At 54.4% G+C, this 26,185-nt stretch overlaps 2 protein-coding genes across 7 annotated transcripts in view; one reads left to right on the top strand and one right to left on the bottom strand.

Moving 5' to 3' along the window:
• PHLPP2 (PH domain and leucine rich repeat protein phosphatase 2) overlaps positions 1 to 5,383 on the top strand; it is a 91,644-nt gene extending 86,261 nt beyond the window's left edge. For all 4 annotated transcript variants that reach the window (XM_008257569.5, XM_089320419.1, XM_089320420.1 and 1 more), the window contains one exon: positions 716 to 5,383. In XM_008257569.5, coding sequence (XP_008255791.3) covers positions 716 to 1,870 — 1,155 coding nt within the window. In that variant the 3' untranslated portion in view covers positions 1,871 to 5,383. The remainder of the gene's footprint in view (positions 1 to 715) is intronic.
• MARVELD3 (MARVEL domain containing 3) lies at positions 4,437 to 24,616 on the bottom strand. 3 transcript variants are annotated; one of them, XM_051847010.3, is made up of 3 exons: positions 24,181 to 24,615; positions 21,606 to 21,733; positions 4,437 to 11,978 (listed from the first exon to the last, which is right to left on the bottom strand). In XM_051847010.3, exons 1-3 carry the CDS (start codon positions 24,534 to 24,536, stop codon positions 11,341 to 11,343), a joined length of 1,122 nt encoding a protein of 373 aa, XP_051702970.3. In that variant the 5' UTR covers positions 24,537 to 24,615; the 3' UTR covers positions 4,437 to 11,340. The 3 variants fall into 3 exon arrangements, with proteins under 3 accessions (XP_051702970.3, XP_089176550.1, XP_051702971.3); XM_051847011.3 differs by lacking the exon at positions 4,437 to 11,978 and adding an exon at positions 14,860 to 16,399 and having other exon boundaries at positions 24,181 to 24,616; XM_089320424.1 differs by lacking the exons at positions 21,606 to 21,733; positions 24,181 to 24,615 and adding an exon at positions 12,481 to 12,744.
• Positions 24,617 to 26,185: the final 1,569 nt, after the last annotated feature.

The following is a 26,185-nucleotide window of genomic DNA, read 5'->3' on the forward strand; positions in this document are numbered from 1 at the left end:
CGCCTTGGAATGAGAAATCATTTTTAGTGACCCATTTCAGTTTTGGCCTCTCTGAGAATACTGATAATGGAGAACTAATGTTGGTTCTGCTTATCGTCTTTCTAACATATATTTCTCTAAGTAAGGACATACTGAGCTCTGTCCCTCATGTTAGAGTATCTTTTTGAGGTGGTACAGTTCTCTATACTATAACCACATGATATGTTGTCTTTTTAGACTTCTCTACATTTATTTTTTAAGTCCAGTTAAGGGATGGGTGTTGTGGCACAGCAGATTAAGCCACCATTGCAATACACACATCCTGTGTCCAGGGTGCTAGTTCCAGTCCCATCTCCTCCACTACTATCCTGCCTTTCTGCTAATGTATCCTGGGCAGCAGTGAACGATAGCTCAAGTGTTTAGGCTTCTGTCACTCACAAGGGAGACCTGGATGGAGTTCAAGGCTCTTGGTTTTGGACTGGCCCAGTCCCGGCTGTTGTAGGCATTTGGGGAATGAACTAGCAGGTGAAGGATATCTCTCTCTCCTCCTCTCTCACTCTCCCCTCATCTCTCCCTCACAAATAGATGAAAATCAATAAAATTGTACTGATTCTAGGAAAACTCATAGAACATGTAAATTCTATTTTATTTTAGACCCCTAGCATTGTGCTTCAGAAAGATACAAGATTGAGTGTCATCGCTGCTTGTTTCTCACACTTTGTGTTCTCATCTCCAGGACAACAAAGTGAATGGGGTAACTTGCTGTACCAGGTTGCTGGGCTGTGCGTACCTCTACCCTTGGATCCTCCCCAAGCCCTACATATCGTCCACTCCTCTTACCATTCAGGATGAGCTGCTGATTCTGGGAAACAAGGCATTGTGGGAACACTTGTCATATGCAGAAGCTGTTAACGCAGTGCGTCATGTACAAGACCCACTAGCAGCAGCCAAGAAGCTGTGCACATTAGCCCAGAGCTATGGTTGCCAGGACAATGTGGGGGCAATGGTGGTTTATTTGAACATTGGTGAGGAAGGGTGCACTTGTGAAATGAATGGACTGACGCTCCCGGGTCCTGTGGGATTTGCTTCAAGCACCACCATCAAGGACGCTCCCAAGCCAACCACTCCTTCGTCTAGTAGCGGCATCGCCTCTGAATTTAGCAGTGAGACGTCCACCTCCGAGGTGAGCAGTGAAGTAGGCTCTACCGCTTCTGACGAGCATAACACTGTGGGCCTAGAGGCTGGCTTGCTTCCAAGGCCAGAGAGGCGCTGCAGCCTCCATCCAACACCCACCTCTGGGGTATTTCAGCGCCAGCCTTCTTGTGCAACCTTCTCCAGTAATCAGTCTGACAATGGCCTAGACAGTGATGATGACCAGCCTGTTGAAGGGGTCATAACCAATGGCAGCAAGGTCGAAGTAGAGGTGGATATCCACTGCTGCAGAGGAAGAGATCTTGAGAGCTCGCCTACTCTTCGGGAGAGTTCTCCCACCCCCTGTCCTGAGGAACCTTCTAGAGGCTTGTGTTTTGGAATCCGCAGACAGAACAGTGTGAATAGTGGCATCCTTCTCCCAATGAGCAAGGACAAGATGGAGTTACAGAAGTCCCCCTCCACTTCCTGTCTCTATGGGAAGAAACTCTCCAACGGTTCCATTGTGCCCCTGGAAGACAGCCTGAATCTCATTGAAGTGGCCACGGAAGTACCCAAGAGGAAAACTGGCTATTTTGCTGCCCCCACTCAGCTGGAACCAGAGGATCAGTTTGTTGTGCCTCGTGACCTGGAGGAGGAAGTGAAGGAGCAAATGAAACAGCATCAGGAGAGCAGACCTGAGCCCGAGCCCAGCGAGGAGGATCGGACTGAGCCCCCGGAGGAGTTTGACACGGCGCTGTGATTCTGCCCGAGCGGGCAAGTGTGAGAGGAGGCTTGGGGGGCTGGGGCGGGGACCTCTGCATTTCTAAACCATAAAAGTGTGGGGTAGAACTCAGAGCCAAAAAGGTGAGCGCTGCCCGGGGCTGGCCCTGGATGAGCCTGGTGAGCCAGCTGCGCCTTCAGTGTTGCCCCCTCTGCCTGTGTTGGGATTCCCGGAGCTGCTGGGCAGTCAGTCAGTCCTACCGCTGCCATTAACCCTTTCTCTCCCAGGAGGGTTTCCGAGAACTTGCCTGCCTGGGCAGGGAGGGGCTCTTTCTGTGGAGGAGGTCATTGAAGATTGATTCCCTTTGCTGATTGCTGCTGATGGATCTCTGTGACAGAGAAAATCACCTTGTCTCACAGACTAACGGGGTGTGATGTGACTCGTCACATGGCTTTCACTCTTCTCTACGAGAATACAGCCTATCAAAATGATGTCTATTGGAAATGTAGAACCAGTCAAACAGCTAATTTATGTATGTAATGTAATGAGAGCACTTTCACTGACTGTGAACTTTTTATTTTTGAATCTGCATTCGAGCCAATGTTAAGATAAAGGCAGCCCAGTGCCTCTGTCCATTAGCAGAGAGATACACGGGGAGTTAGAGCCTTCTTTGAGGGTACTAGGAAGAGGCCTGGGAAAGTGACTTAGCTGTTGGATGTCAGGAACTTGAGGTAGTAGATCTTTTGGGGATGAAGATAGGGCAGGAGTAAGCACAAAGACTGCTTCCTCCCAAATTAGGAAGAGAATTACTCTTTGACAGATGTGACACCTGCTAGGAGTTTCCCAGATCACAGGCATCTGGGGGTTGGCTCCTTTCCCTGACATGTGCTAGAGTTGGCAGGAGGCCTCCTAGTAGGCAGGGTGGAGGCCGACACTGCTGACATCAAAGCAACCTTGAGTTACAGCAAATGACTCTAAGACAGGTGGAGGCCGAATGAGAACAGATGAGTGGACGGAGCTCCCAGGTTAGACTTGTTCCTTCTCTCACTGTAAAGCAGAGAGAGGGTTTTCTAGAATGTTGGAAATGAACTCAGAGCTCACCTGTAATGTTCAACAGTGTACTCTTCTGAAAACTGCATATTCACCTTACTTGGTTCCAGGGTACTGGGCTCAGTAGCAGCATATTGCACATTCCATGTAACCCTAGCAAAATGTAATTCCTTCTTTATTTTTGTCACTTTTTCCATTAGAATATTTACTTAGGAAAATTAATTACTATTTATTTCTATAAAATCTTGGCATTGCTTGATTTTACCTATTAGGGAATGTGCTTTGAATTTTTGGAATACTTTCAACAATTAAGAAAATAGAGTGGAACCCTTTTTGATCTGTTTCATCAGAAACAAAATGTTAAAGATAGAGTTGAATTATATTCCTTTGCGTTTTGAGGAAGTGTTTGTTCAGGGCAGTAGTCAAGAGCCAAGTGGCCCATCCAGAAATGCTGTGTGTCTTCTCTTCTCAGAGCCCTATACCTCTTAGCGTGTGTCAGTGGTATGCTCTTGGGGGTTCGGTACTACTCCAACATAGTGTAATGTTTAACCCCTCAAGAATCTGATCTGGGGTGTCCATGTTGTCAGGAACACTTGACTTTCCTGTGTTGAAACTACTGGTCAGCTACTGCAAACTTTTTGAACTCAGGTCTTTGCTTTGAAATGTGGAACAGAGTGGCTCATACAAAGATGAGGTGCTGTTAGAAAGATGGGAACAAATAGTGTGTGGCCACCTTATTTTTATATGGGAAAATGGAAAAAAAAAAAAAAAGAAAATGAAGGAAAAACCCAGATAGTAATGGATGGTATAAAACATCTTCCTGCACAGACAGCAGAACCTTTGGGTTGTAGAATAGTGATATTGTCCAAAAGTGGAAATTATTTTGGGAACATACCACTTTATAATATAGTCTTATAAAAGTTGTCTGTTATCTTTGAACTCTTTTGTTGTCTTCTGTTTGTTTCCCACCCTGCTCGTTGGCACCACCTCAAAACCCAGCTCTGAAATGACCTTGACAAAAGTAAATGCATTTGCTTTTTAGACTGCAGAGCTCTGAAATTCAGAGGGTTCTTTGGTGTGGTAGAGTGTGTTTTAGGAGCCAGTAGGTTGTGCTAAAAACCTTTAATATGGACTATACCAAAACTGATAATTCTTTTTTTTTCAATCTTCTTTAATTCATAACCTTCTGTAGTTACTCTGTATTAAACAGAGGGTAAAGAGGCCATAGTCCATTACCAAAAAATCTTATTTAAAAAAACTCTTGTGACCTATGACAGAAGAGGTGTTATCTGAGTAGGCCCTGTTGGTGAGAAACAGTCATCGGTCTCCAGGTGGCTGTAACAGCTTTCCAGTTAGGGCTTCACTCCAAGGCTGTGTCCCCAGCGTGGGCCGAGGATGGCTGACTTCCAGCATGGAGATTCTGGCCTCTGCACGATTCTCAGGTCTCGGAATGTACCTCCCGATTCATAAGGAAGTTTAAACAAACGCCTGAAAGAACACCCTGACCATGGAGCAGTTCAGGAGTCCCGTGGAAGGAAGAAAAATACATGTGTCCTGGCAGCCATGATGCTCTATTTTTATCCGAGTGGATTAGAAATCTATTTGAAAATGTGAATGTTGGTATGACATTGAGAGCTATAGTGCTACTGTCGTCAAGTCATTGAATTCCACTCCCGATCCAAGGGAGGGCTTTATTTCACTGCTGCAGAGTGTGTGTGCAATAAGTTGGTGAACTCGTTCTCCTGGTGTGCAAGAGCCAGCAGCTGTGACACTGGGTGCTATTACAACTGCCGGCACCGCGTGCTGTTTCCCAGGAGATGGAGCCAGTTAGGTTTGGCCGATCCACTGACTATCAAACAATGCTCTTCTTTCCATGTAGACCTTCCGTGAAAGCAGGTACTGGGGAGCCACAGGCTCACCTCCTCTATTCAACAATTATTAATGAAGAGACCTCCATAAGGGAGCACATGGCTGTTATCGATAAATGTACCAGTTACTAAAGAATTAGTCTCCAAGCCATTTGGTGATGTCTGCAGCATCACTGTAGAACTGTCTTGTGTCACTTTTTACTTCCCTTTGGTGGGGCCTTCCGGACTCTGCAATCATGGAAGCAAGTTCATCTTTCTCTACAGTTAGTGACTCCCCGCTGGGTAAGCACTTCCTCGATGGAGAGAAGCAGCTACAGCAAACCCTGCTCCGTTTCCCTCCTTTGGTGATCGACCACACATGAGCTCCTGTCGTCTCAAGTTCATGCTCTTCTCCCAGACGCTGTAGGGTTTTCTCTCACTGGTGCCAATGGATGTCATCCAGACAGTGGGCTCATATCTTATGGTTTTGTGCAATCATTGTTGTATTGTAGTCCTAAGACTCATTATAGTGTATTTTTGATATTTTTGAAATGTGTTAAATTTTTTAATTCAATAATATGAGCCAGAGCATGTTGCAGCAAATCTATTGTTTGTAAAAAATAACAATAACAATAATAAATGAAATAAAATGGAATATCTTTTTTCATGGCTTTGTTTTAAAATGGAATGCCTGTTATTTTATAAATCTTGCTAACTCGTGTAGAATTAAGTTCTTAACCCAGAGCACCGTTAGGATTTGTCTGCTTTTCCTTGCATTAGGGGAAGGTAAGCAAGGACAGACACCGGAAACCACATCCATGACGCTCTACAGAGCCGTGAGCCAGTAAGCAGGAGTGGCGAGCACCTGGATATGGCCTCACAAAAGCGTTTGGCCTGGCGCTGCCAAGGCAGTGCAGGCAGGACGCAATTCAGTTCATCTCGAGCAGGCTAATTTTTAAGTTGATTGTCTGTGGCCTGTGAGTGACATCACAGATACCCACACGGGCCTAGGCAGGAAGAGGTTTCCCCATCCCTGCAAGAATGGGTGTTTTTGACCAGTGTTTGAACTAAAACAACAAAGATTTGTACCTTAAGAAACGTGGTACACCTGGATCTGTGTTTCGAGAAAACCCAAAGCCAGGACAGGTTAGTGGCCTCCCTGTCCAGACTCCTGCTGATACAGAGGAGGGAGGCGGCCAGGCTGCCATCCTGCTTTCCTTGAAGTAAATCCTTCAGCTCTCGAACCAGCTTTGGATGTTGTGGTGAGTGTTGGCTCATGAGATAACTTTGGTCCAGCTGAACCTCTCAGTGCTTGCTCTGCCTCCGGGGGGTGTTTTCCATCATCTCTGGACTTCCCAGCAGATTATCTACCTCTACTCCAAATAAAAGCTAAGTTAAAGTCAATGACAGATTTCATCCAGCAGAACAAGTGTTTTAAAAACTTGGTTCGGGGCCGGCGCTGTGGCGTGGTGGGTAAAGCCGCCACCTGCAGTGCTGGCACCCCACATGGGCGCCGGTTCGTGTCCTGGCTGCTCCACTTCCTGTCCAGCTCTCTGCTGTGGCTTGGGAAAGCAGTGAAGGATGATCCAAGCCCTTGGGCCCCTGCACCTATGTGGGAGACCTGGAGGAAGCTCCTGGCTCCTGGCTTTGGATCAGCGCAGCTTCAACCACTGCAGCCAATTGGGAGTGAACCAGCAGATGTAAGACCTTTTCTCTTCTCTTCTCTTCTCTTCTCTTCTCTTCTCTTCTCTTCTCTTCTCTTCTCTTCTCTTCTCTTCTCTTCTCTTCTCTTCTCTTCTCTTCTCTTCTCTTCTCTTCTCTTCTCTTCTCTTCTCTTCTTTCTCTCTCTCTCTCTCTCTCTCTCTCTCTCTCTCTCTCTCTCTCTGCCTCTTCTTCTCTGTGTAACTCTTTCAAGTAAAACAAATCTTTTTTTAAAAAAATTTGGTTCAATGACTGTTCATTGAGCATCTTTCTTCAGTGTGCGGGGCACTGCTCCCCACCTACTCTAATACCTCTGTCCCTTGGGACACACCCCCTAGTCCCAAGAGGCAGAAATGAAATTCTCTGAGGATTCTGAGGATGGGCTCTGCTTCTTGAAATATCCTCTGGATCACCAAAGGCCACAGAATGCATTCATCACCTGTCGCTCCCCCTCTTCGTGGAGGAACGACACAGGACCCTGCGCTGTTCTTTTGTCTGCTCGGCCCTCCCCGGGTTTGCTGCTGGTTCTTCCCGGGTTGGCTACCGACCCTTCCACCTCCGTGGAAGGGCGGTTCCCCCTGCCACATTCCCCACTTCCGCAGGGGAGCGGCACACCGCCGGCCGGCTCTTCTCGGGGGCTGCACAGGTGTTCCTCTTAGATGTTCCCCTTAGATGTTCCTGGTGCATGCCGTCTCTCTCCTCTTTTATAGTCCTCCTCCGCCAATCCTAACTCGGCTGCCCACACGCCGAGTACGCTGCTCTCCTCCAATTAGGAGCAGGATCAGCTCCTGGAGGTCAGCACTCAAGTTGGCAAGAGGCAGCTGCGTAGAAGCTGTTTTCTCCTCTCCCAGCGCCATATTGTGGGAGAGCAGATGCATAGAATAAGTCTTAATTCCAGTAACTCAGTCCAGTCCGGGTTGCTCCCCACAGATCCTTTCTTTTTATTTTTTGGCGTTGATACGCGCCTGTCTTCGGTGTCCCGCGGCACACACTCTGCTCTGCTTGCTAGAGTTGCCCACAGGTGCTTACAAGTCCTATCAATCAGGCAAACCGAATCCGGGTCCTCTCTTCGCCATGTTGTGAGGAGGTTTTTAGGCGCTGATGCGTGCCTGTGTTCGGTGCCCTGCAGCGCATGCTCTACTCTGCTAGAACTGCCTGCAGGTGCTTACAAGTCCTATCAGGCAAACCGAACCCAAGCCTTCTCATTGCCGTATTGTGGGGAGACTTATTGATGTTGATTCGTGCCTATCTTCGGTGACCTGCAGCTCATACTCTGGTCGAGCTGCCTGCTGGTGCTTACTGCCTTACTAATCAGGCAGACCGAATCCAAGCCTTCTCATTACGGTATTGTGGGGAGACTTATTGATGTTAATTCGTGCCTGTCTTCGGTGACCTGCGGCACATAAGCTGCTAGCCGCCCGCAGGTGCTCACCACCTCCCTAATCAGGCAGACCGAATCCAAGCTCTCTCATTGCCATGTTGTGGGGAGGCCTTATTTTTCTGTTTCTCTATCTCCGGGCATTCCTATTTCTCCTATTTTACTTCTATCTACCAGCATTCTTATTTCTCTCATTTTACTTCTAAACTTCTGTTTCTCTTATCTTCGCGGCTTCCCGGCGCCCGCCCCGAGGCTGCTTCTCTGAGCTGCTCTGAGCCGCTTCAGCCCGCGCCGGCGCCCGCCCTGCGGTGGGCTCCCGGCTCTGCGTGGCTCTGCTCAGCTATGCGCGCACACTCCGCGGTCTCCACGCCCCTTTGCGCCTACACCACGGCCTCGCACTAGCCCCACGTTCCCTATCTATTCACGCCCCGTGCTCTCTCTGCACGCGGTGGCTTCCGCGAGTCACACAGCCCCAGCTCACGTTTCCGCCACCACCGGCATTCAGTCCAAGTTCCCCGGACTAACCTGGCGATTCCAACCTGGCGGCCCACGTCTCTGCCTCTGGTTCCAGATTTTCGCCTTTTGCTCCCCGGGCTGACTTGAAGAATTCCAAGATGGCTTACGTCTCCACCTCGGCCTGCACTCGCGGCTTCATCCTCCCTAACATTTTTCTCTACCCGGTATGTTTCCCTAAGTTTTCTTCCAACAATATTCCTCCCTCATTTCTCCTGGCTTCTCCCCACAGTCCGTATCCGAGTCTGTTTGTTCTAGCTTTCACTTTCGCTTTCGACCTTAGAGATTTCTCCCAGCTTCCCCCCGTAGTCCGTATCTGAGTCTATGCCTAGGCTTTTGATAGCTTCTTCCGGCACCTTTTTCGTCCAGCTTTCCCCTAGGCTCTTCTAGTCTCTCTCTCCAGTATTTTCCTGCTTCTTCCCGTTTCTTCCCTCCTAGGCTTCATATCCGAGTCACGGCACCATTACGTCGCTCCCCGTCTTCGTGGAGGAACGACACAGGACCCTGCGCTGTTCTTTTGTCTGCTCGGCCCTCCCCGGGTTTGCTGCTGGTTCTTCCCGGGTTGGCTACCGACCCTTCCACCTCCGTGGAAGGGCGGTTCCCCCTGCCACATTCCCCACTTCCGCGGGGGAGCGGCACACCGCCGGCCGGCTCTCTCGGGGGCTGCACAGGTGTTCCTCTTAGATGTTCCTGGTGCATGCCGTCTCTCTCCTCTTTTATAGTCCTCCTCCGCCAATCCTAACTCGGCTGCCCACACGCCGAGTACGCTGCTCTCCTCCAATCAGGAGCAGGATCAGCTCCTGGAGGTCAGCACTCAAGTTGGCAAGAGGCAGCTGCGAAGAAGCTGTTTTCTCCTCTCCCAGCGCCATATTGTGGGAGAGCAGATGCATAGAATAAGTCTTAATTCCAGTAACTCAGTCCAGTCCGGGTTGCTCCCCACAATCACCTAGAACGTGTTCCAGTGTGTGTGTCAGTGGGTCTGAGTTTTGTCTCTGCTGCTTAGAAGTTTTGTGACTTCAAATTCCTTAGCCTTTCTAAGGCTGCTTTTTCTCATTTGTTAAATAGAAATAATAGTGTCTGTCATCAGTTATGAGTTTGAGATGGTGCAAAGTGCTCCTTTAACTCAATACTGTACTTGGCACATGGCATTCATTGAACTGTAAACTTAGCCACTTACCTTGAACCTTGTCTCTGCATCTGTAAAATGTGAGTAAGAAGTCTGGGCCTGCCTACCCGGCAGTGGCAGGGAGTGGGATAAGCTTAATGAAGCAACCGCAAGCCGGGCAGCCCGGCAGGAGAGCTGGTACTGTTGTGATGGCTCCAGCTGCTCCCGAGGAGTGCAACCGGGCACAGAGGCCAGGGAGGCCAAGAGCCCTTTATGTCAAGCAGAGAACCCAACGTGGGCAAAGACGGACTAGGGGCATGTCTTAGGGAGTAAGTGCCAGGGTAGAGTGGTGTGTGTGGAGCCTGGTGCTCTTCGGGGCAAGGGCTGGGGAGCAGGTTGATTGTTGCTGTTAAAATCATCACCCGGGGAAGAGTGTGGCACTCCTCCCACCACCCTGGGAAGCACCTGTTAGCAAACTTTTTATTTTAACTTAGCAATGTGCATTTCCAGTCCATTATTTTCCTCCAAGCTTTGGTTGTTTGTTAAAGTGTAATCTAGATCTTTCCCAAATCTGTATGAGATTTGGTTCTGATCCTTAATCTTGGATGGATTCCATTCAGAATCAGCTAGTGGAAAACAAGAGGACCGTCAGGGGGAAAGTAGGCAATCAGAAGGTTGACATTTCTAGTTCTTGTGAGAAAACGCAATCCATTTGAGACTAGTTGTATAAGGACAGGGCTAAGATGATTCAGGTTAAAGTTACTGGAAGAACTTTAAAATCCAGCGCTAGGGAGCGGTTACACCCTGAAAAGAGTTGAAGGCAATGAGCGACTACTCCAGCTTTGCAGGCCTGCTCAACGGGGCCCTGTCAGGAACTGCAGACGCAAGGAAGCCTGCAGCAAGCCTTTGGAGTCCGGTTTAATTAACTGCTTTATTTTTTGCAATTAGTTCAAAGTGCATTTAAGAAGTTTATGAATCTTTCTCAACATCTGGAAAGCTCGTGTTTAAAAAAACTTGGAAAATATGTCAGGGAAGTGAATGGCAATCATGCTCACGAAAAAGAGACTCACTTGGAGTAGCAGCAGAAAACGTTTTCTCTGGGCCCCGCGGCAGCCCCCCCCCCCCCCCCCCCCGGGTCTAAAAGCATGGCTTCCTATAGAGCAGGAATCCAGGCTCCTGTCTGTGAGGGAGGGCGGCTGCTCGGCGCCGAATGGCGACGGGACAATGCGGGGACGTCGCGCCTCTACAGAACACGCACCCTCCAAGTGCGTCAGACGCCCACAGAACTGCTTTAAAATCCTTGCCATGGGACGAAAGACCGCAGAAAAGGGCACCTTTTTCTTCTGATGATCGTAACGACGAGGGTATATCAGAAAGTTGGAGTTATAACTACTTTTGGTGCACACAATTTTGTGTTTCCATAACAGGCCTTTTCCAGGAGTTCCTTGAACGCCCCTCGTAGGCCTAGATCTCAAACTTTCTGGCACCGAGATAAACCCATCCTTTAATTCTGTCTTCCACGAGCTTTCTCCTGGAGTGCCTTGCAGTAAGGTGGGGGAGATGGTTCTCCAGCCACACTGGGCCTGCTCAGCCCGGCTGCGCTGTTCTCGGAGAATCCGTTAGCGTGACTGCTGTCTCACAGGGTGCCAGGTCCCCATGGCCCTTCCGGGGGGGGGGGGGGTGTCAGATACCACCCAGACCTCTGGGGCTGCCCTTCCAAGCTCTTGTCCAGTCATCCCACGGACTCAGTGACCTCTTTTTTTCAACAGAAACACGAGACAATTAGGTAACTTTGCCCTGCTACCAAAGGGAGCAACCATAAAACGAAGCAGGTGAAAACCCACAGGTTTTAAAGGACCGTCTCTGGGGGAGAAACTAAGGGGGCTGGGTTGACATTGGGGTTCCAGGAGAGCCCTCAGAGCGTCCCAGACCACAGGTACCCGGGGGCGTCACTGTGGTGTCTCGGCTGTCCCCAGCTGTCCTTGTACCGCTGCCGCTCTCGGTAGCTCCGCAGGGCCAGCACCACGCTGGCACCGTACATGATGACCAGAAGACACGCGAAGGTGGCGGCTGCTCCATCGGTGCCCGCCAGCTGGCAGTTCATCCAGGTGAGACCCTTGCGGGCATACAGCCTCTCTCTCCTCTTGCAAGTGTCCGTGGAATTGATCTGCAAGGCCGCGTGGAGGTAGATGCCGATGCCCACGCAGTAGCCCACCGCCGCGAGCAGGCTGAAGGCAGCCTCCGAAAGCAGCCACTTCCCCGGCAGTTTCGTGAGACTCTTGGCTCCTCGGAGTAGAACGCCCATGGTGAGGACACCCAGCCCCAGAGAAACAGCCACGCCACCGTAGATCAGCGGAGCCCGGAGGACCGTGTACTGCTGGTCCAGCTGCCGCACCTGCTCCAGCTCCGTGCCCTCAAACGGTGAGTAATAGTTGTTCCCAAAGCCGCCACCGGTGGTAAAGCTGGCGCTGAATCCGGCCAGGACAAAGTAGGAGGCCACGATGCACATGAGGACCATCCCGTTCAGTATCACCTCCACTATGTGCACCACACCTACGAGAGAGGGGGCCGATTGAACGCTGACAGCACTCACCCAGGTCACCCCGAGCCGCCAGAACTCGGTCAGATGCCACAAGAACAGCCTTGATTTGTTTGGGTTTTTTGGCTGAGGTTTTGTGTCTAATGTACAAATCTGTGTGAAAAATCAAAATGCCACCCTGGAAAAAAATGTTGGCAGTTTCTTACAAAAACTAAGCCTGGGGGCCGGCGCTGCTGCACAGTGGGCTTTCCATACAGGAGCGCCGCTTTGAGCCGCGGCTGCTCCTCTTCCCATCCAGCTCCCTGCTGATGCGCCTGGGAAAGCAGTGGAGGATGGCCTGGTGCTTGGGCCCCTGCACCCCTGTGGGAGACCCGGAAGAGGCTCCTGGCTTCGGATGGGCCCAACTCTGGCCCTTGAGGCCATTTGGGGAGTGAACCAGCGGATAGATTTCTGTCTCTCTGTAACTCTTTCCAATAAGTAAATAAATCTTAAAAAACAATCTAAACATGGACTTACCATGTGACCCTACAGTGGTCTTCGTGGGTGTTTATCCTGAAGAAACAGAAACTCCTGGCCCCACAGAAACAGGCACTTGACTGCCCACGGGAGCTTTATTTGCAGTAGCCAAGTGCTAGAAATGACCGAGATGCTCTTCAGAGGGTGAAGGGTTACACTGGCACCCCACTCTGTGCAACCCTGACCCAGGCAGCAGTGGGGCTGGGTGCCCAGGGAACTGTGACCAGCGCAGCCAGCCCGCTCCCATTACGTATGGATCCTACCGGAGCGTCAGGACAGCATTAGCGACGGAGCAGCGCAGATGGCCCTGGGGCAGGGGTGGGCGTGCCGAGGGGCAGCACGTGGCTCTGACCCAGCCCTGCACACGTGGCCGCACGCCGAGCTGCCGGCCACTTCCTGCTTCCTCATTGTCCTGCACTTGCGCAAGATGCTGCCCCCGCAGAGCAGGCTAGGGACACCCAGGATCTCTGTGCCATTTTTTATGCCTTCTTGTGAATCTGTTTCAAAATCTAGATTTGTTTAAAAATCACAGTGACATAAGGATCATGAGAAGCCTCCCTCATGTCCCCGACCGCTTCACTAGTTTCCAGTAGGACTTTCTAGCGTTCCTCTGGGCAAGCAAGAGCACATTCAAACCTGCAGCTCATTCTCCCCTGCTCTGCTTTTTTCACAAAGGCCAGCATTCTGCTTCTTGATTTTTTCCATTTATTTATTTATTTGTTTTGATTTGAAAGGCAGAGAGAGACAGAGATCTTCCATCTGCTGGCTCACTCCCCAAATGCTCCAACAGCCAGGGCTGGGCCGGGCCACAGCCAGGCGCCAGGCGCCAGGAGCTCCATCCAGGTCTCCCACATGGGTGGCAGGGGCCCAAGCACTTGGGCCATCACCGGCTGTCTCCCAAGGTGTACATTAGCAGGAAGCAGGATTGAAGTAGAGAAGTCAGGACTTGAACTAGCACTGAAATATGGGACGCCAGTGTCCCAATCAGATACTTAACCACTGTCCAAACAGCAGGCTCCACCCCCCACCACTGCCTTATTTATTTTTATTTTGCTTGAAAGGCAGAGAGACAGGGAAGTTTTCTGATCAGCCCCTACATGGTCACATCTCTGTGCTGTGGCCTCCAGCCCCAGAGCGTGGATGGCCCTGCCTGCTCAACCAGGTTCCAGCACAGGGGCTTGGCGCTGTTCACCAGGGAGCTTTTTTGCCATTTAAGTGGACCCCTCTCCACTCCCCCCAAGCCAGGAGGCAGAGGGAGCCAAGACTGAGCGCGTGCCTGTGCAAAGCCAGCATTCATCTGTGACGGCCAGGGGCCCAGCCTCTTCTCAGGCACCCTTCTGGGAGGTGGGTGGTATCCTGTGTCCCCCAGGAGTTTGCAGGTGAGAGGCCAGAGGGAAGCTGCCTGGGGAGCACAGGTTCCGTGCCCCTCCGCTGCCCTGCAGGCTTGCCCACGCCCTTGCGCCTGTCTCAGCCTCAGGCTTGAGCTGCCCCGTGGAGGACACGCCTGCCACTCTCGCCCTGCCAGGCTCACAGGACGGCGAGGCCTCGAGAGGCTGAAAGCTCACCAAGGGCACACGGGTGGGCGGTGCCGCTTCTCTGTGGCGGTCGTCCACGTCCACGCAAGGGCTTCCTGAGAGCCTTAAGAAGACGTGGGACGCGAGCGTGAAAAGCACGTGTCCCAGAGCGAGGCCCACCCTCCAACACGAGGGGGTGCCGGCGCCGTTACCATCTCGGGGTGTCCCTAGAGCGCCGAGGCCGCAGGGCTGGGCCTGCCGCTCCTCTCTCCCGCCGGCCCACGCGAGTTCCCGGAGGCCCTGTGGGGACCACGGGACATGGCCGCCGGAGCTCGGCATGGAGAAGCCACCTTCCTCTTATTTAACACTGACAATAACATCAGACCGGCACTGCCCAGGCCACCCACTCCCTCCAGCAGAGCCAGGCGGTCAACCCAGAAGCCATTCAGTCACCCACCAGCCGCAGCGGCCAGGAAGTAACCAGTGAAGCAGCACGGCGGCCACGGGCTAGCATCCCAGGTTCCGCCAGGCCTGACCGGCGCCGCGCTCAGGCATCTCCAAGCAGGCGGTCAGTGCAGAAAGAGGCTCACACGGCGGAGTCGGAGTGGTGACTGGCAGCACTGGCTGCAGTTCCCCTGGACGGTGCACGGGGCCAGGCTGTGCAGAGACGGCAGGGGGCTCAGTGGGACGCACAGACACGGAAGTGGCACCTCTCTGGGTGAGCTCATTTAACACGAGACGCCTGCTGCTGCTTTTGCCCCGGATGTGTGCCCTGAACAAACCAAGACGAACACAGGGTTTCCTTTTGTTTTTTATTTTTTAAATACATGTGCAATCAAGCCATACATAAAGTGAAAATTTAAAAAAAAAAACCCTTCTCTTCAGGAGGATAACTGTTAAGACTTTCTTTTGTATTCTTCAAAAAATTCTATATATACTCCAAGAAGGACCTATGCCTCCTCTCAAAACCCAAATGGAACTCACATCCTAAAAGCAACACATTGTGAGCATTTAAGGGAATAAGAACTTATGGCGAAGAGAACCATCATCACTAAAGTTTTCCCGGATTCCTGTGAAGCACAGGACGTATGGGATATTTTGTCATGACGTCATGATTTACCGTGCAGGAAGAGCCCATGAGGCATCTGGCCAAGACGCGTATCCTGCTGGGAAAGACTCCACGGTCCCTTTTTCCTGGAAGCCTCCCAAGTTCCCGATGTTGGCTTTAGTCCTTCATACAGCGGCAGTGACGAGAGGCACAAAACCCTTACTGCGCCTCCGGGGCCGTCGTGAGGGCCAGTGCAGTCGCCTCTTGGCGCCCCAGTGAATCCGCGTGATTCCTCTGCCCTCAGCCCACGCGCGCCTCCAGCTTCAGTGTTCCAGGAGTGGCCTCCCCAGGACCCCACCCGCGCTGCCCACAGAACCCCAGAGCTGGGAGGCCCCGAGGGCTCGCTTGGAAAACTTGCCGACTCCTCGGCTGTGGTTAGACAAGTTCGGGCTGCGAAGTCTCTGTGGCTTTTCGAGAACTTTGACGAGCAGTTTCTTCAGACTCACCTGCGCATCTCCCTGTAGGTAACCTGCAAGTGCACTTGGCTCAGCGTAAGCCTTTTCCCTGTGGGTCCTGGGCTCCATGTTTGCTATTTTGATTGTTCTTCACCAACGGAAGATTCCAGAAACCCGGACTGGTTCAGCGAATGCCCCTCCGTGCAGCCGGGAGCTATGCCTCTCCGGCACCGGCCGGTTCCCGGCGGGCTGGTCTCGTGAGGGACCACTTGACAGAGCGTTGGGAAAATCCTAGAAGTCACGCATTGCTGCGGGCTTCTCTTTCAGCTTCCTGACCTCCCGGTAACCTCTGATGGCCAGGACAGCCCCCGCGGCAAAGACCACAATGCCCAGGGCCGCAAAGACCCCGGCGCCGATGTCGCCGCCGTGGAATCCGCAGCCGAAGCCGCTGTAGCCCTTGCTTTGGTACAGCGCCTCCCTCTCTTTACACACGGCGGAGCCGTAGGCGGCGGACAGGTGCTGGAAGTAGAAGTACAAGGCGGGGATGTACGCCCCGGCCACGAGCGCGTCCAGCACACCTTCGGCCACCAGCCACAGGGGGCAGTGCCACGGGACCCGCAGGACACCCACGAGGAGCAGAAGGCAGGAGAAGGCCGTGAGTGCTCCGCCGTAGGCCATGGCAGCCGTGGCCGTGGGCAGCTTGAGCTGGTAGAACTGGACATCCAGCTGCCGGGCCTTCTCCCCGTCGGCACCGTCGAAGCCGCTGTAGGCGCCCCCGTACTGGTAGTAGTAAATGCCCCCCAGGCTGGTGAGGCCCGTGTAGCCCCCAGTGGAGCTGTAAGACACAGAGCTGCAGGCCAGGATCAGCAAGTTCAGCAGAACCTCCAGCATCTGGCAGCAGGCTGCAAAGACAGGGCGGGTCCCCCAGTGAGAGACGCCCCGCGGCAGGGGGAGGACCCCACCCGGGGCTGACCCTCCCCGCCGCACGCCCAGAGCCGGCTCTCTGGCCTGGCCCCACTCCACAGCCGCACCGACAGGACACCACAGAGTTGGTGTCAGAAACACTTCGGGCTGCAGAGCGGAACTCACAAGACAGCAAGGCGGCCCGCCCCGGGGGGGATGTGCAGGAAGACGATGGGAGGCAGGAGGCGGGCGAGAACATCCTACACCCCCGGCCGCCCCTCCCCACAGCACTGAATCGGCAGTCTCCTCTCTGTACACGCCTTGCCCTGCTTCACCTTCTAAGTGGAGCTTTCTCACGGTCAGAAGACAATCATAGAGCTTAAAAGAGATAATTTTTTTTTTTTTTGACAGGCAGAGTGGACAGTGAGAGAGAGAGAGAGAGAGAGAAAGGTCTCCTTTGCCGTTGGTTCACCCTCCAATGGCTGCCACGGCCGGCGCACGGCACTGATCCGATGGCAGGAGCCAGGTGCTTCTCCTGGTCTCCCATGGGGTGCAGGGCCCAAGCACTTGGGCCATCCTCCACTGCACTCCCTGGCCACAGCAGAGAGCTGGCCTGGAAGAGGGGCAACCGGGACAGAGTCCGGCGCCCCAACCAGGACTAGAGCCCGGTGTGCTGGCGCCACAGGCAGAGGATTAGCCTAGTGAGCCGCTGCACCGGCCATAATGCAGTTTTACAAAGTGTCTAGTTAAATTGTTGACTGTGGTATGCATGTAGTAGAAGTAGGGAGGATTCGGTTAAAGAAAGCCACAGTGCTTACTGAACGAAACAGATTTGTTTACTGTTCTTGGACACTTTTTGTTTTTTAAAGATTTATTTATTTGAAAGAGTTACACAGAGAGAGAAAGAGAGGCAGAGAGAGAGAGAGAGAGAGAGAGGGAGGGAGAGGTCTTCCATCCACTGGTTCACTCCCCAAATGGCCACAACAGCTGGAGCAGTGCCGATCCGAAGCCAGGAGTCAGGAGCTTCTTCCGGGTCTCCCACATGGGTGCAGGGGCCCAAGGACTTGGGCCATCTTTTACTGCTTTCCCAGGCCATAGCAGAGAGCTGGATTGGAAGTGGAGCAGCCAGGACTTGAACCGGCGCCCATATGGGATGCCAGCACTGCAGGCGATGGCTTTATTGGCTACGCCACAGTGCCAGTCCCATGGACACTTTTTTTTTTTTTTTGACAGGCAGAGTGGACAGTGAGAGAGAGAGACAGAGAGAAAGGTCTTCCTTTGCCGTTGGTTCACCCTCCAATGGCCGCCGCGGCCGGCGCGCTGCGGCCGGCACACCGCGCTGATCCGATGGCAGGAGCCAGGTGCTTCTCCTGGTCTCCCATGGGGTGCAGGGCCCAAGCACCTGGGCCATCCTCCACTGCACTCCCTGGCCACAGCAGAGGGCTGGCTTGGAAGAGGGGCAACCGGGACAGAATCCGGCGCCGCAACCGGGACTAGAACCCGGTGTGCCGGCGCCGCTAGGCGGAGGATTAGCCTAGTGAGCCGCGGCGCCGGCCTTGGACACTTTTAAATATGTCTTAAAAGTTTAATTTGGGGGCCTGCATCGTGGCACAGTTAAGCCGTGGCTTGCACCCATTTCTGAGTGCCAGTTCTAGTCCCAGCTGCTCTGCTTCTGGAACGAGCATTAGCTTCCTGCTAATGCTCTTGGGAAAGAGGCAGAAATGGCTGAAGTACTTGGGAAGACCAGTACGGAGTTTCTGGCTCCTGGCTTCGGCCTGGCCCAGCCCTGGGAATGGTGGCCATTTAGGAGAGTGAACCAGAAGACAGATTTCTTTCTATCTGTGTCTTTTGTATGTATATATACACACACACACACACACACACACACACACACATGAAAAGATTTATTTATTTATTTGAAAGGGAGAGAGAGAGGTCTTCCATCCCCTGGTTCACAGTGGCTGCAATGGCTGGAACTGTGCCGATCTGAAGCCAGGAGCCAGGATCCAGGAGCTTCCTCCAGGTCTCCCACGCAGGTGCAGGGGCCCAGGATCTTGGGCCGTCCTCCACTGCTTCCCCAGGTATATCAAGCAGGGCGTTGGATTAGAAGTAGAGCAGCTGGGACTTGAACCGGCACCAACAGGGGATGCCTGCGCTGCGTGCAGCGGCTTTACCCGCTACACCACAGCGCCAGCCCTGTCTCTGTGTCTTTTTGACTCCTCTCTCTGCCTTTCAAACAAATCATCTTTTATTTTTTTAAGATTTAACTTGAATCCTTTAGTCTTCCTGAAGAGCGTTAGGTAGGCTGTAATGTTTTCCCAGAGCTAGAATCTTTCAAGGACCTTGGCTTCTTTATCTTGGGCAAAGAAAGCTGACTTTCCCTTAAAATCCACTTTGCTGAGATGGAACTTACACGAGCAAAAAGACTTCAATGAGCAGCCAACTGGGTGAGTTTTGACGCACGTGTCTACACACGTGTCTGCCCCGGAACCATCATCAAGAAACAGAACACCGGCCGGCGCCGCGGCTCACTAGGCTAATCCTCTGCCTTGCGGCACCAGCACACTGGGTTCTAGTCTCGGTCGAGGCGCCGGATTCTGTCCCGGTTGCCCCTCTTCCAGGCCAGCTCTCTGCTGTGGCCAGGGAGTGCAGTGGAGGATGGCCCAAGTGCTTGGGCCCTGCACCCCATGGGAGACCAGGAGAAGCACCTGGCTCCTGCCTTCGGATCAGTGCGGTGCGCCAGCCGCAGCAGCCATTGGAGGGTAAACCAACGGCAAAGGAAGACCTTTCTCTCTGTCTCTCTCTCTCTCACTGTCCACTCTGCCTGTAAAAAAAAAAAAAAAAAAAAAAAAGAAAAAAAAAAAAAGAAAAGAAAAAGAAACAGAACACCAGAACCTCCCTAGTAATGCTCTGGGCCAGCCCCTCACCTCCCCCTCAGGATAGCACCGGTCTCCTTTCTCTCATTAGAAGTTAATTTTATCTTTGCTGGAAGGTCACATGGGGCAGGTGTGTGGCACAGCAGCTAACCTGCTGCCTGGGCTGCCCACATCCCATACTGGAGAGCCTCGTTAGCGTCCTGGCTCCTCTGCTTCTGACGCAGCTTCCTGCTAATGTGCACCCTGGGAGGCAGCAGGCGACGGCTCAGGCGCTTGGGTCCCTGCCACCCATGTGGGCGATCTGGATGGAGTGCTTGGCTCCTGGCTTCAGCCTGACCCGGCCCTGCCTATTGCCACCACGTGGGGAGTGAACCAGTGGATGAAAGATCTCTCTAAAATATGAACTCTAAATCTCAGTTTTCTGGGTCGCAGACAGGAACTACTGACTACAGAAATGACAGTGTCTTGGGAGAAAAACTTCTAAGGATGCTTTGCAGGGCAGGCTGCAGCCAGCTACCCACCCTCCTGATTTGAGTTCTAAGGGTCTAAGGCAAGAGAGAAAGGACAAAACACGAGAAGGTGCTCTGCAACAGACAGGGAACTTGTAACTCCTCACCTGTCTCTCCAAATAGTAATGACACAGCCTGCAGGCGCCCAGGATTCCTGTGGTCTGACAGGTGCTTCTAACATCTGTACTTGCTTTCTGTCTGGCCACTCTCCTTAGCCCCTCAAGATTTTAGGATCTGAGAATTCTTCCCCATCATTGAGAGCTTTGGGGCTTTCTCTTGCCATTGCTAACCTCTGTGTTTCCATGAACCTCCCAGAGGCAAATCACAGCCGCACTTCAGGGTCTCCCGAGGCAACCAGCGAAGGCTGTGGCTGCCTCCTACTTTTGCAACTTTGCTGTAGGGGCCACATTTCAGCCCTTGGGAAAAGCAGTCACTCGAAGACAGGCTACAGGTCTCGGCGTGACCTTTATCCTCCATTTCCTGGTGCCTGACAGCCGTGTCTGCCAGCACAAGGCCTGATTGTGTATTTATATGGGGCTCTGCACACCCAGGGTGCTTTATAAGCCCTCGTTTGTTAGCTGCCAAGTGCAGAACCATCCTTTCACTACCTCGACTTAGAAACCCAACCTCCAGGCTGAAGGCCAAATAGCCAGGAGCAATCAAGGCGAAATCAAGGCATACTTTGCTCAGAGGCCCCAAGCCCTGCCCTCCCCCCTTGGTAAATCAACGACAGAAATAGTCATCTGTACACGGGGCAACCTGTTAGCCAGGCTCGTATACCTTGAAGAAAAGCAAGGTCAAGCGAGTAACCCACGTGAGGCCGGAGTCACACTGAAAGGTTTAGATTCCATTTCCTGTTCTTGCACTTGACACCTGTGTGCCTCTGCACCTACCTCTCAGGGCCTTGGGCGTGCCGGCCCACACCAGCTCACTCCCTGGATGGCCTGGAGCCCTTGCAGCCCAGTTCCTTCTATCCCGCCATCACGCACACTTTGGTGATTGTCCTAGGACAGGCTTTCAGGTGTGAATGAACACAGATTTCGCTCCCTCAGGCTGGGGCCTTTTCTCTCACATACAGAGCCCAGGACAGTTTCTCACTGAATCATGTGAGTCACCAGGGCTCGCCCTGCTCAGCCAGATTCCTCTCATTGTTGGCAGGGACGGTGCTAAGTTGAGAACCCTGGGAAGCCACGTTCCGAGCTGGCTCATGGTCTGGTTTAAGTGTTCTTCGGACCGTGGTTCCGACGCGAGTGAGTTCTTGGGTTTTGCTGGTAACAGCAGAGAGGCCATCAAGTGCTTGGTATGTAAGAGTGCCAGTGTCCAGTCATGACGTTTCTGTCTCTGCGCACGTGGGAACTTGGTCCTAACATAGAAAGGATTTCCCACGGCAATGTCTGAAAGCCATCGATGGGGGATGTGGGCACCAGGGGCCCTGTGGCCATCGCACGGGTCCGTGTGGCCTGAGCTGCATCCTGGCTGCAGGCGATGCCCCCGCCCCATTCTAAGTCAGCCCACCTCGCCCAAGGAGCCTCCCCTGATGGCTGGCTGCCCCCAGGCAAGGCCCCTTCAGCCCCCTGCAGCCGCACGCCCTGCCGATTGCCCGCCCGGGCCCTGGCTCATCTTGGAAGCCCAGGAACCCCACAGCACCTTTTGCAGGTTCCTGCCTTTTTCTGCATGAGACCCCCATGCAGGGCCCAAAACGGAAACGCCAGGGACCCCAAAGGGAGGTCTGCCTGCTGCCCAGCTCAAGCCCACCTGTCCCTCCCACCTTGCAGAACCACCAGCGACAGTAACGGCGCAGCTGGCTCCGGACAGCTCACCTCGCCCGGTGCACAGGTATCTGCACTTGTGGCAGTCCAGCAGTCCTTCAGCCTCTGACTGCGAAAACTCCACTTCCTCCAGCCCGGGCCTGGGGTTCGAGGGCAGGTATCTCCCGGAAGCGGGTTCACTAGAACCGAAAAGCACACGTGGCCATTAGGGCAGAGCTCCAGCCCGACAGCCTGTCCCGCAGGAGACTGTGCAGAACAGAAATAACATTTGCTCCAGTATTCCAGACTCCAGAGAATCTCACTGAGTGGCCTTGCAGGGCATCCAAGCCCTTGACCCAACCCCGCCGACAAACCGTGTAGCAGCTCCTGCGGTCCAGTGCACCAGAGCACAACCTCCAACCTGCTTTAAAAACAATTTTTTTTTCAGGGCCAGAGCTGTGGCATGGTGGGTAAAGAACGCCAGCATCCCCTGTGAGCGCCAGTTAGAGTCCCCACTGCTCCACTTCCGATCCAGCTCCCTGCTACTGCGCCTGGGAAAGCAGTGGAGGGTGGCCAAGCCCTGGGGCCCCTGCACCCAGGCAGGAGGCTTGGAGGAGGCTCCTGGCTTTGGATGGGCTCAGCTCTGGCCACTGTGGCCATCTGGGGAGTGAACCAGTGGATGGAAGATTTCTCTCTTTCTCTCTCTCTCTCCCTCTCTCTGTAACTCTTTCAAATAATTAAAATAAATCTTTAAAATGGCTTTTTCTATATTTTTTATTTATTTGAAAAGCAGTGAAACACAGAGATCTTCCATCCAAGGGTTCACTACCCAAATAGTGGCAACCATTAGGGTGGGGCCAGGCGAGACCCAGGAACAAGCCTGGAACTAAATCTGGTCCGCTACATGGGTGGCTGGGGCCCAAGACCCAGGGGCCCAGACCTGCTGCCCACAAGGACGCATATCAGCAGGAAGCTGGAATGGGAAGTGGAGCCGGGACAGCTCCGACTGCCCCTGGGGAGCTGTCTGACCAGGCTGCGCGAACCTAAGGTCTCCGTTCAGTGTGGACCACACTTCTTCAAAGTCACCGGCAAGTCACCGTTGGTGACGAGGTGTCCCAGGACCTGGGTGGGTGCCGGGCTGGCTTCTCTTGTGTCTCTCGGCACTCTGGGAGGTGCCGAGTTGGCAGTGTAGGAACCATGGGCAGCTGCCCAGATCTCTAGATCCTCGCTAACTCTGCTGGCCTTGGCCACTTTCCGCCCCAGCCTGCCCCTCCCCCTACCTGTATCCAGCCCATCCTGAGCTCTGTCCAAGCTTCCAGGGGCAAGGGTGCCGTGTTCTGTTCCCCGTTCTGGAACACAGAGCTCATTCGCAGCTCTTCAGGCTCGAGGTCCTGAAACTTGCAGTGCAGTCCAGGAGGCACCTGCTCCGCTCCCCTCTCTCCCCCTCCCACTCTCAGCCCCCCTCAATGTCCCTCCCACCCCCACCCCTCCAGGTCTGCGGCAGGGCTCCTGTCCTGCCACCCAAGCTCATTAAGTGGAGGAAAAGACAGAAATAACTTGCTCTTTGGTTTCAACCCGCCAGCTGGCTATGGGTCAAAGGAAGAGCTCCACAGGGGTGGTGGGGTGCGGGGGGAGCCGGGCTGCAGGTTTGTAAGGGAACCGGGACCCGCGGCTCTGGAGTCTCCTGGCTACGCAGCAGCCGTGGGATGCGGCCGAGGTCCCAGAAGCCACAGCGAGTGCCCGGGGACCTGACCTGGGCACGCCCTTTGTCCTGCGAGTTGGTTTTAGATAATGAAACATAAACTCTGGAGACAAACACTTTCCCACAGTGTGGACACAGGACTCAGCCTCCAAGTCGCCCCAGAGAGGCCAGGTGTCAAAAGGCAGAAGCCAGTCAGCACCCCAGGACCAGGCTGTAGCCATCTTTTCTCTGCCACAGGCCTGGGCAGAGAATCTGCACATTCAGTAGTAGTGTGGAAATGGAATGAACAGTTAGATGGGGGAAAAAGTCCAGCTCCTCAGGAGGCCGTGCGGGGGCCAGGTGGCCTCCTGCCCGCCCCCGACCCGGCTCACAGCATCCTAAGGGCCCTGGGGATTCGCCGCGTTCCCCACGGCAGGGACCGCCCGGCTTGTTCACCGGGGAGCGTGCGGCGGCCTCACCGCGGACGCCAACAGGTGCGCGCCCAGGTGCACCCAGTTCCCGGGTGGACAGCCTGGCGGAGGTGGGCTGCTACCGACATGCGCAGATCGCCGGCGGGCCACTCCGGCAACCCCAGCTCTTCCCGGGGCCGACCGCACAGGCCCGCCTCGGAGAACCGGACTCTGAAAGCCGGGAAGCGCCCGACTCGGGAACAACCGGACACGAGGCGCCGGCCTGGGAGCAGGTGGGGAAAGAGTCGCGGAGGGGCCCCTCTCCGCCTCCCTCCGGGTCAGCTGGGCCCTGGCCCGGTCACTGCCTACAGGGCCGGTCTCCCCTTTGTAGACGGGGCCCCCGCCACGAGGTGGGGACTCCGCGCAGCCCCTCCCAGCCCCCCACGTCCCTCCCCGGCCACGCACGACGGGGGCCACCGCATTTCCTGGGGCGGGCGGCGGGGCGGGGCGGGGCAGCGCCGCCGGCTGCGCGTCGCAGGGCCCGGCCCCCGCTCACCTGTCCGGGCCGCGGCGGCCCAAGCCCTCCTTCCTCTGGGGCGGCGGCTCCGGGGTTTCCCAGGGCGCGGGCCAGGGGGGCGGGGCTGCGTCCCGCGCCCGGCTCTGGCGGGGCTGTTCCCACTCTCTTTGTCCACCTGCGCGACGGCCCGCGTCCCTGGGTCTGTCCTGGTGGGGGTCTCGGTCCCTCCCCCTGTCCCGGTCCCCGGCCCTCCGCGCGTCGCCGTTTCGCTCCCTGCGCCGGTCCCCGGGTCTGTCCCGCGGTCGCTCCGGGTGGCGGTCTCGTTCCGAACGGGGGCGCCGGTCTGGGTCGCGCTCTCTCGGCCGGGCCCCGCGAGTCCCCGACCTATCTTCCATGGCTTGTCTCTCTGTCCCCACTCGGGAGCGACCCGAGGGCAACAGCCAACCACAAGTTTCCCGGGCAGGTGGCCAAGCCCGGGGGCGGGGCGGCGGGCGGCTCACCTGGGCGCACGCGCGCTGGCCCCGCGGTGTTCGGTCCAGGCAGCGCTCCCCCCCCGCGGCGGGGGCGCCGACAGGGGGCGCCCCTGCGCGCGGCCCGGGGTCCGAGCGGAGGGCGTGAGTGTGCGCGCGCGGGGGTGGGGTTGGGGAATCATTGCCCACCGGGCTCCATCTGCCCTGAAGGACCCCGTTGGTGACCTTGCTACCTGCCACGGCCCAACTTACACGGCGTCTTGGGTTTTGCTTCTCCGCTCGCTGGCTCACTCATCTGTCCATGCACCTGTCCATCTCGCATTGGCTCATCTGTCCTCCACCCATCTGCTGGCCTCTCATCCACGTCCTTTTGCTATCCTTGCAACAGTTGTTTTGCAGTTCGTGTTTTGCGACATTCCTGGACTCGAAAACATTTGTTTTTAAGTGGGGAACCACACAGAATCCACAGCTTTTTGTTACCAAGTGAGGTTATTTAAAAACACACAAAATCGCTAGCTGTGAATTCTTTTTTTTTTTCTTTTTGTTTACCTAAGAGGCAGAATTAGAGAGAGAGAGAGAGAGAGGTCTTCCATCTGCTGGTTCACTCCCCAAATGGCCACAGCTGCTGGAGCTGGGCCGATCCAAAGCCAGGAGCTCCTTCCTGATCTCCCGCATGGGCACAGGGGCTCAAGCACTTGGGCCACCCTCTGCTGCCTTCTCAGGCCACCAGTAGGGAGCTGGATAGGAAGTGGAGCAACCAGGAGTTGAACTGGCACCTATGTGGGATGCCGGCACTGCAGGTAGAGGCTTAACCTACTAAGCCACAGCGCCGGCCCCAAATTCTTTGAACAAATATATGAAAAGCACTTTAGCAGGAGCTGTTGGTACAGAGATGAGCTCTGCTTGGGTGGTGCTTTGTTCTAGCGGGTGGGCAGGAGGGGCAGCAGGTTACCAGCAAGGACAGGAGACTGCGTGACCTCTGATGGGGAGAACACGTTTCTGTATGTAGGTCCAGCAGGATGACCTTTGAACTGAGTGTGAACGACAAAGAGGAAGCCTGGGGAACGGCTGAGGAAGCGTTCTGGGAAGAGCAGTGAGTAACACGGGAGCCGGGCAAGGTGGCTGCGGGTGGAGTCTGGGCACGGGAGAGGCTGGGGCAGCGGGGCAGCCAGAGGGATGCGGGCCTCCCTGGTGGACACTCCACATTTTAACTCTAAGAGCAATGGGAGACGATCGAAGGGTTTGAGCAAGCAAGTGACTTGCTCTGATTTCTGCTTCTAAGAGATCGCTGTGGCTTCTGTGAGGAGGCGGATCCTCAGGTGACCAAGATAGAATCCAGAGGGGCCAGCACCATGGTTCACTGGGCTAATTCTCCACCTGCGGCGCCGGCACCCCGGTTTCTAGTCCCGCTTGGGGTGCCAGTTCTGTCCCGGTTGTTCCTCTTCCAGTCCAGCTCTCTGCTGTGGCCTGGGAGTGCAGTGGGCCCTGCACCCGCATGGGAGACCAGGAGGAAGCACCTGGCTCCTGGCTTCGGATCAGCACAGCATACCGCCTGTAGCAGCCATTTTGGGGGT

The sequence above is a fragment of the Oryctolagus cuniculus genome, chromosome 18 (genome assembly GCF_051225735.1).
Source record: "Oryctolagus cuniculus isolate XC-2025 breed Fujian yellow rabbit chromosome 18, ASM5122573v1, whole genome shotgun sequence".
Taxonomy (NCBI): Eukaryota; Metazoa; Chordata; class Mammalia; order Lagomorpha; family Leporidae; genus Oryctolagus; species Oryctolagus cuniculus.

Bases quoted from the DNA above. Each gene is read 5' to 3' on its own strand.
- MARVELD3 (XM_051847010.3), bottom strand. From the start codon at position 24,536: ATGGAAGATAGGTCGGGGACTCGCGGGGCCCGGCCGAGAGAGCGCGAC. The intron at 21,734-24,180 runs GTGAGCGGGGGC...TTTCGGTTCTAG, and splicing joins GGCCGCCGCGGCCCGGACAG to TGAACCCGCTTCCGGGAGAT. The intron at 11,979-21,605 runs GTGAGCTGTCCG...CCTCTCTCGTAG, and splicing joins ATACCTGTGCACCGGGCGAG to GTGTGGTGCACATAGTGGAG.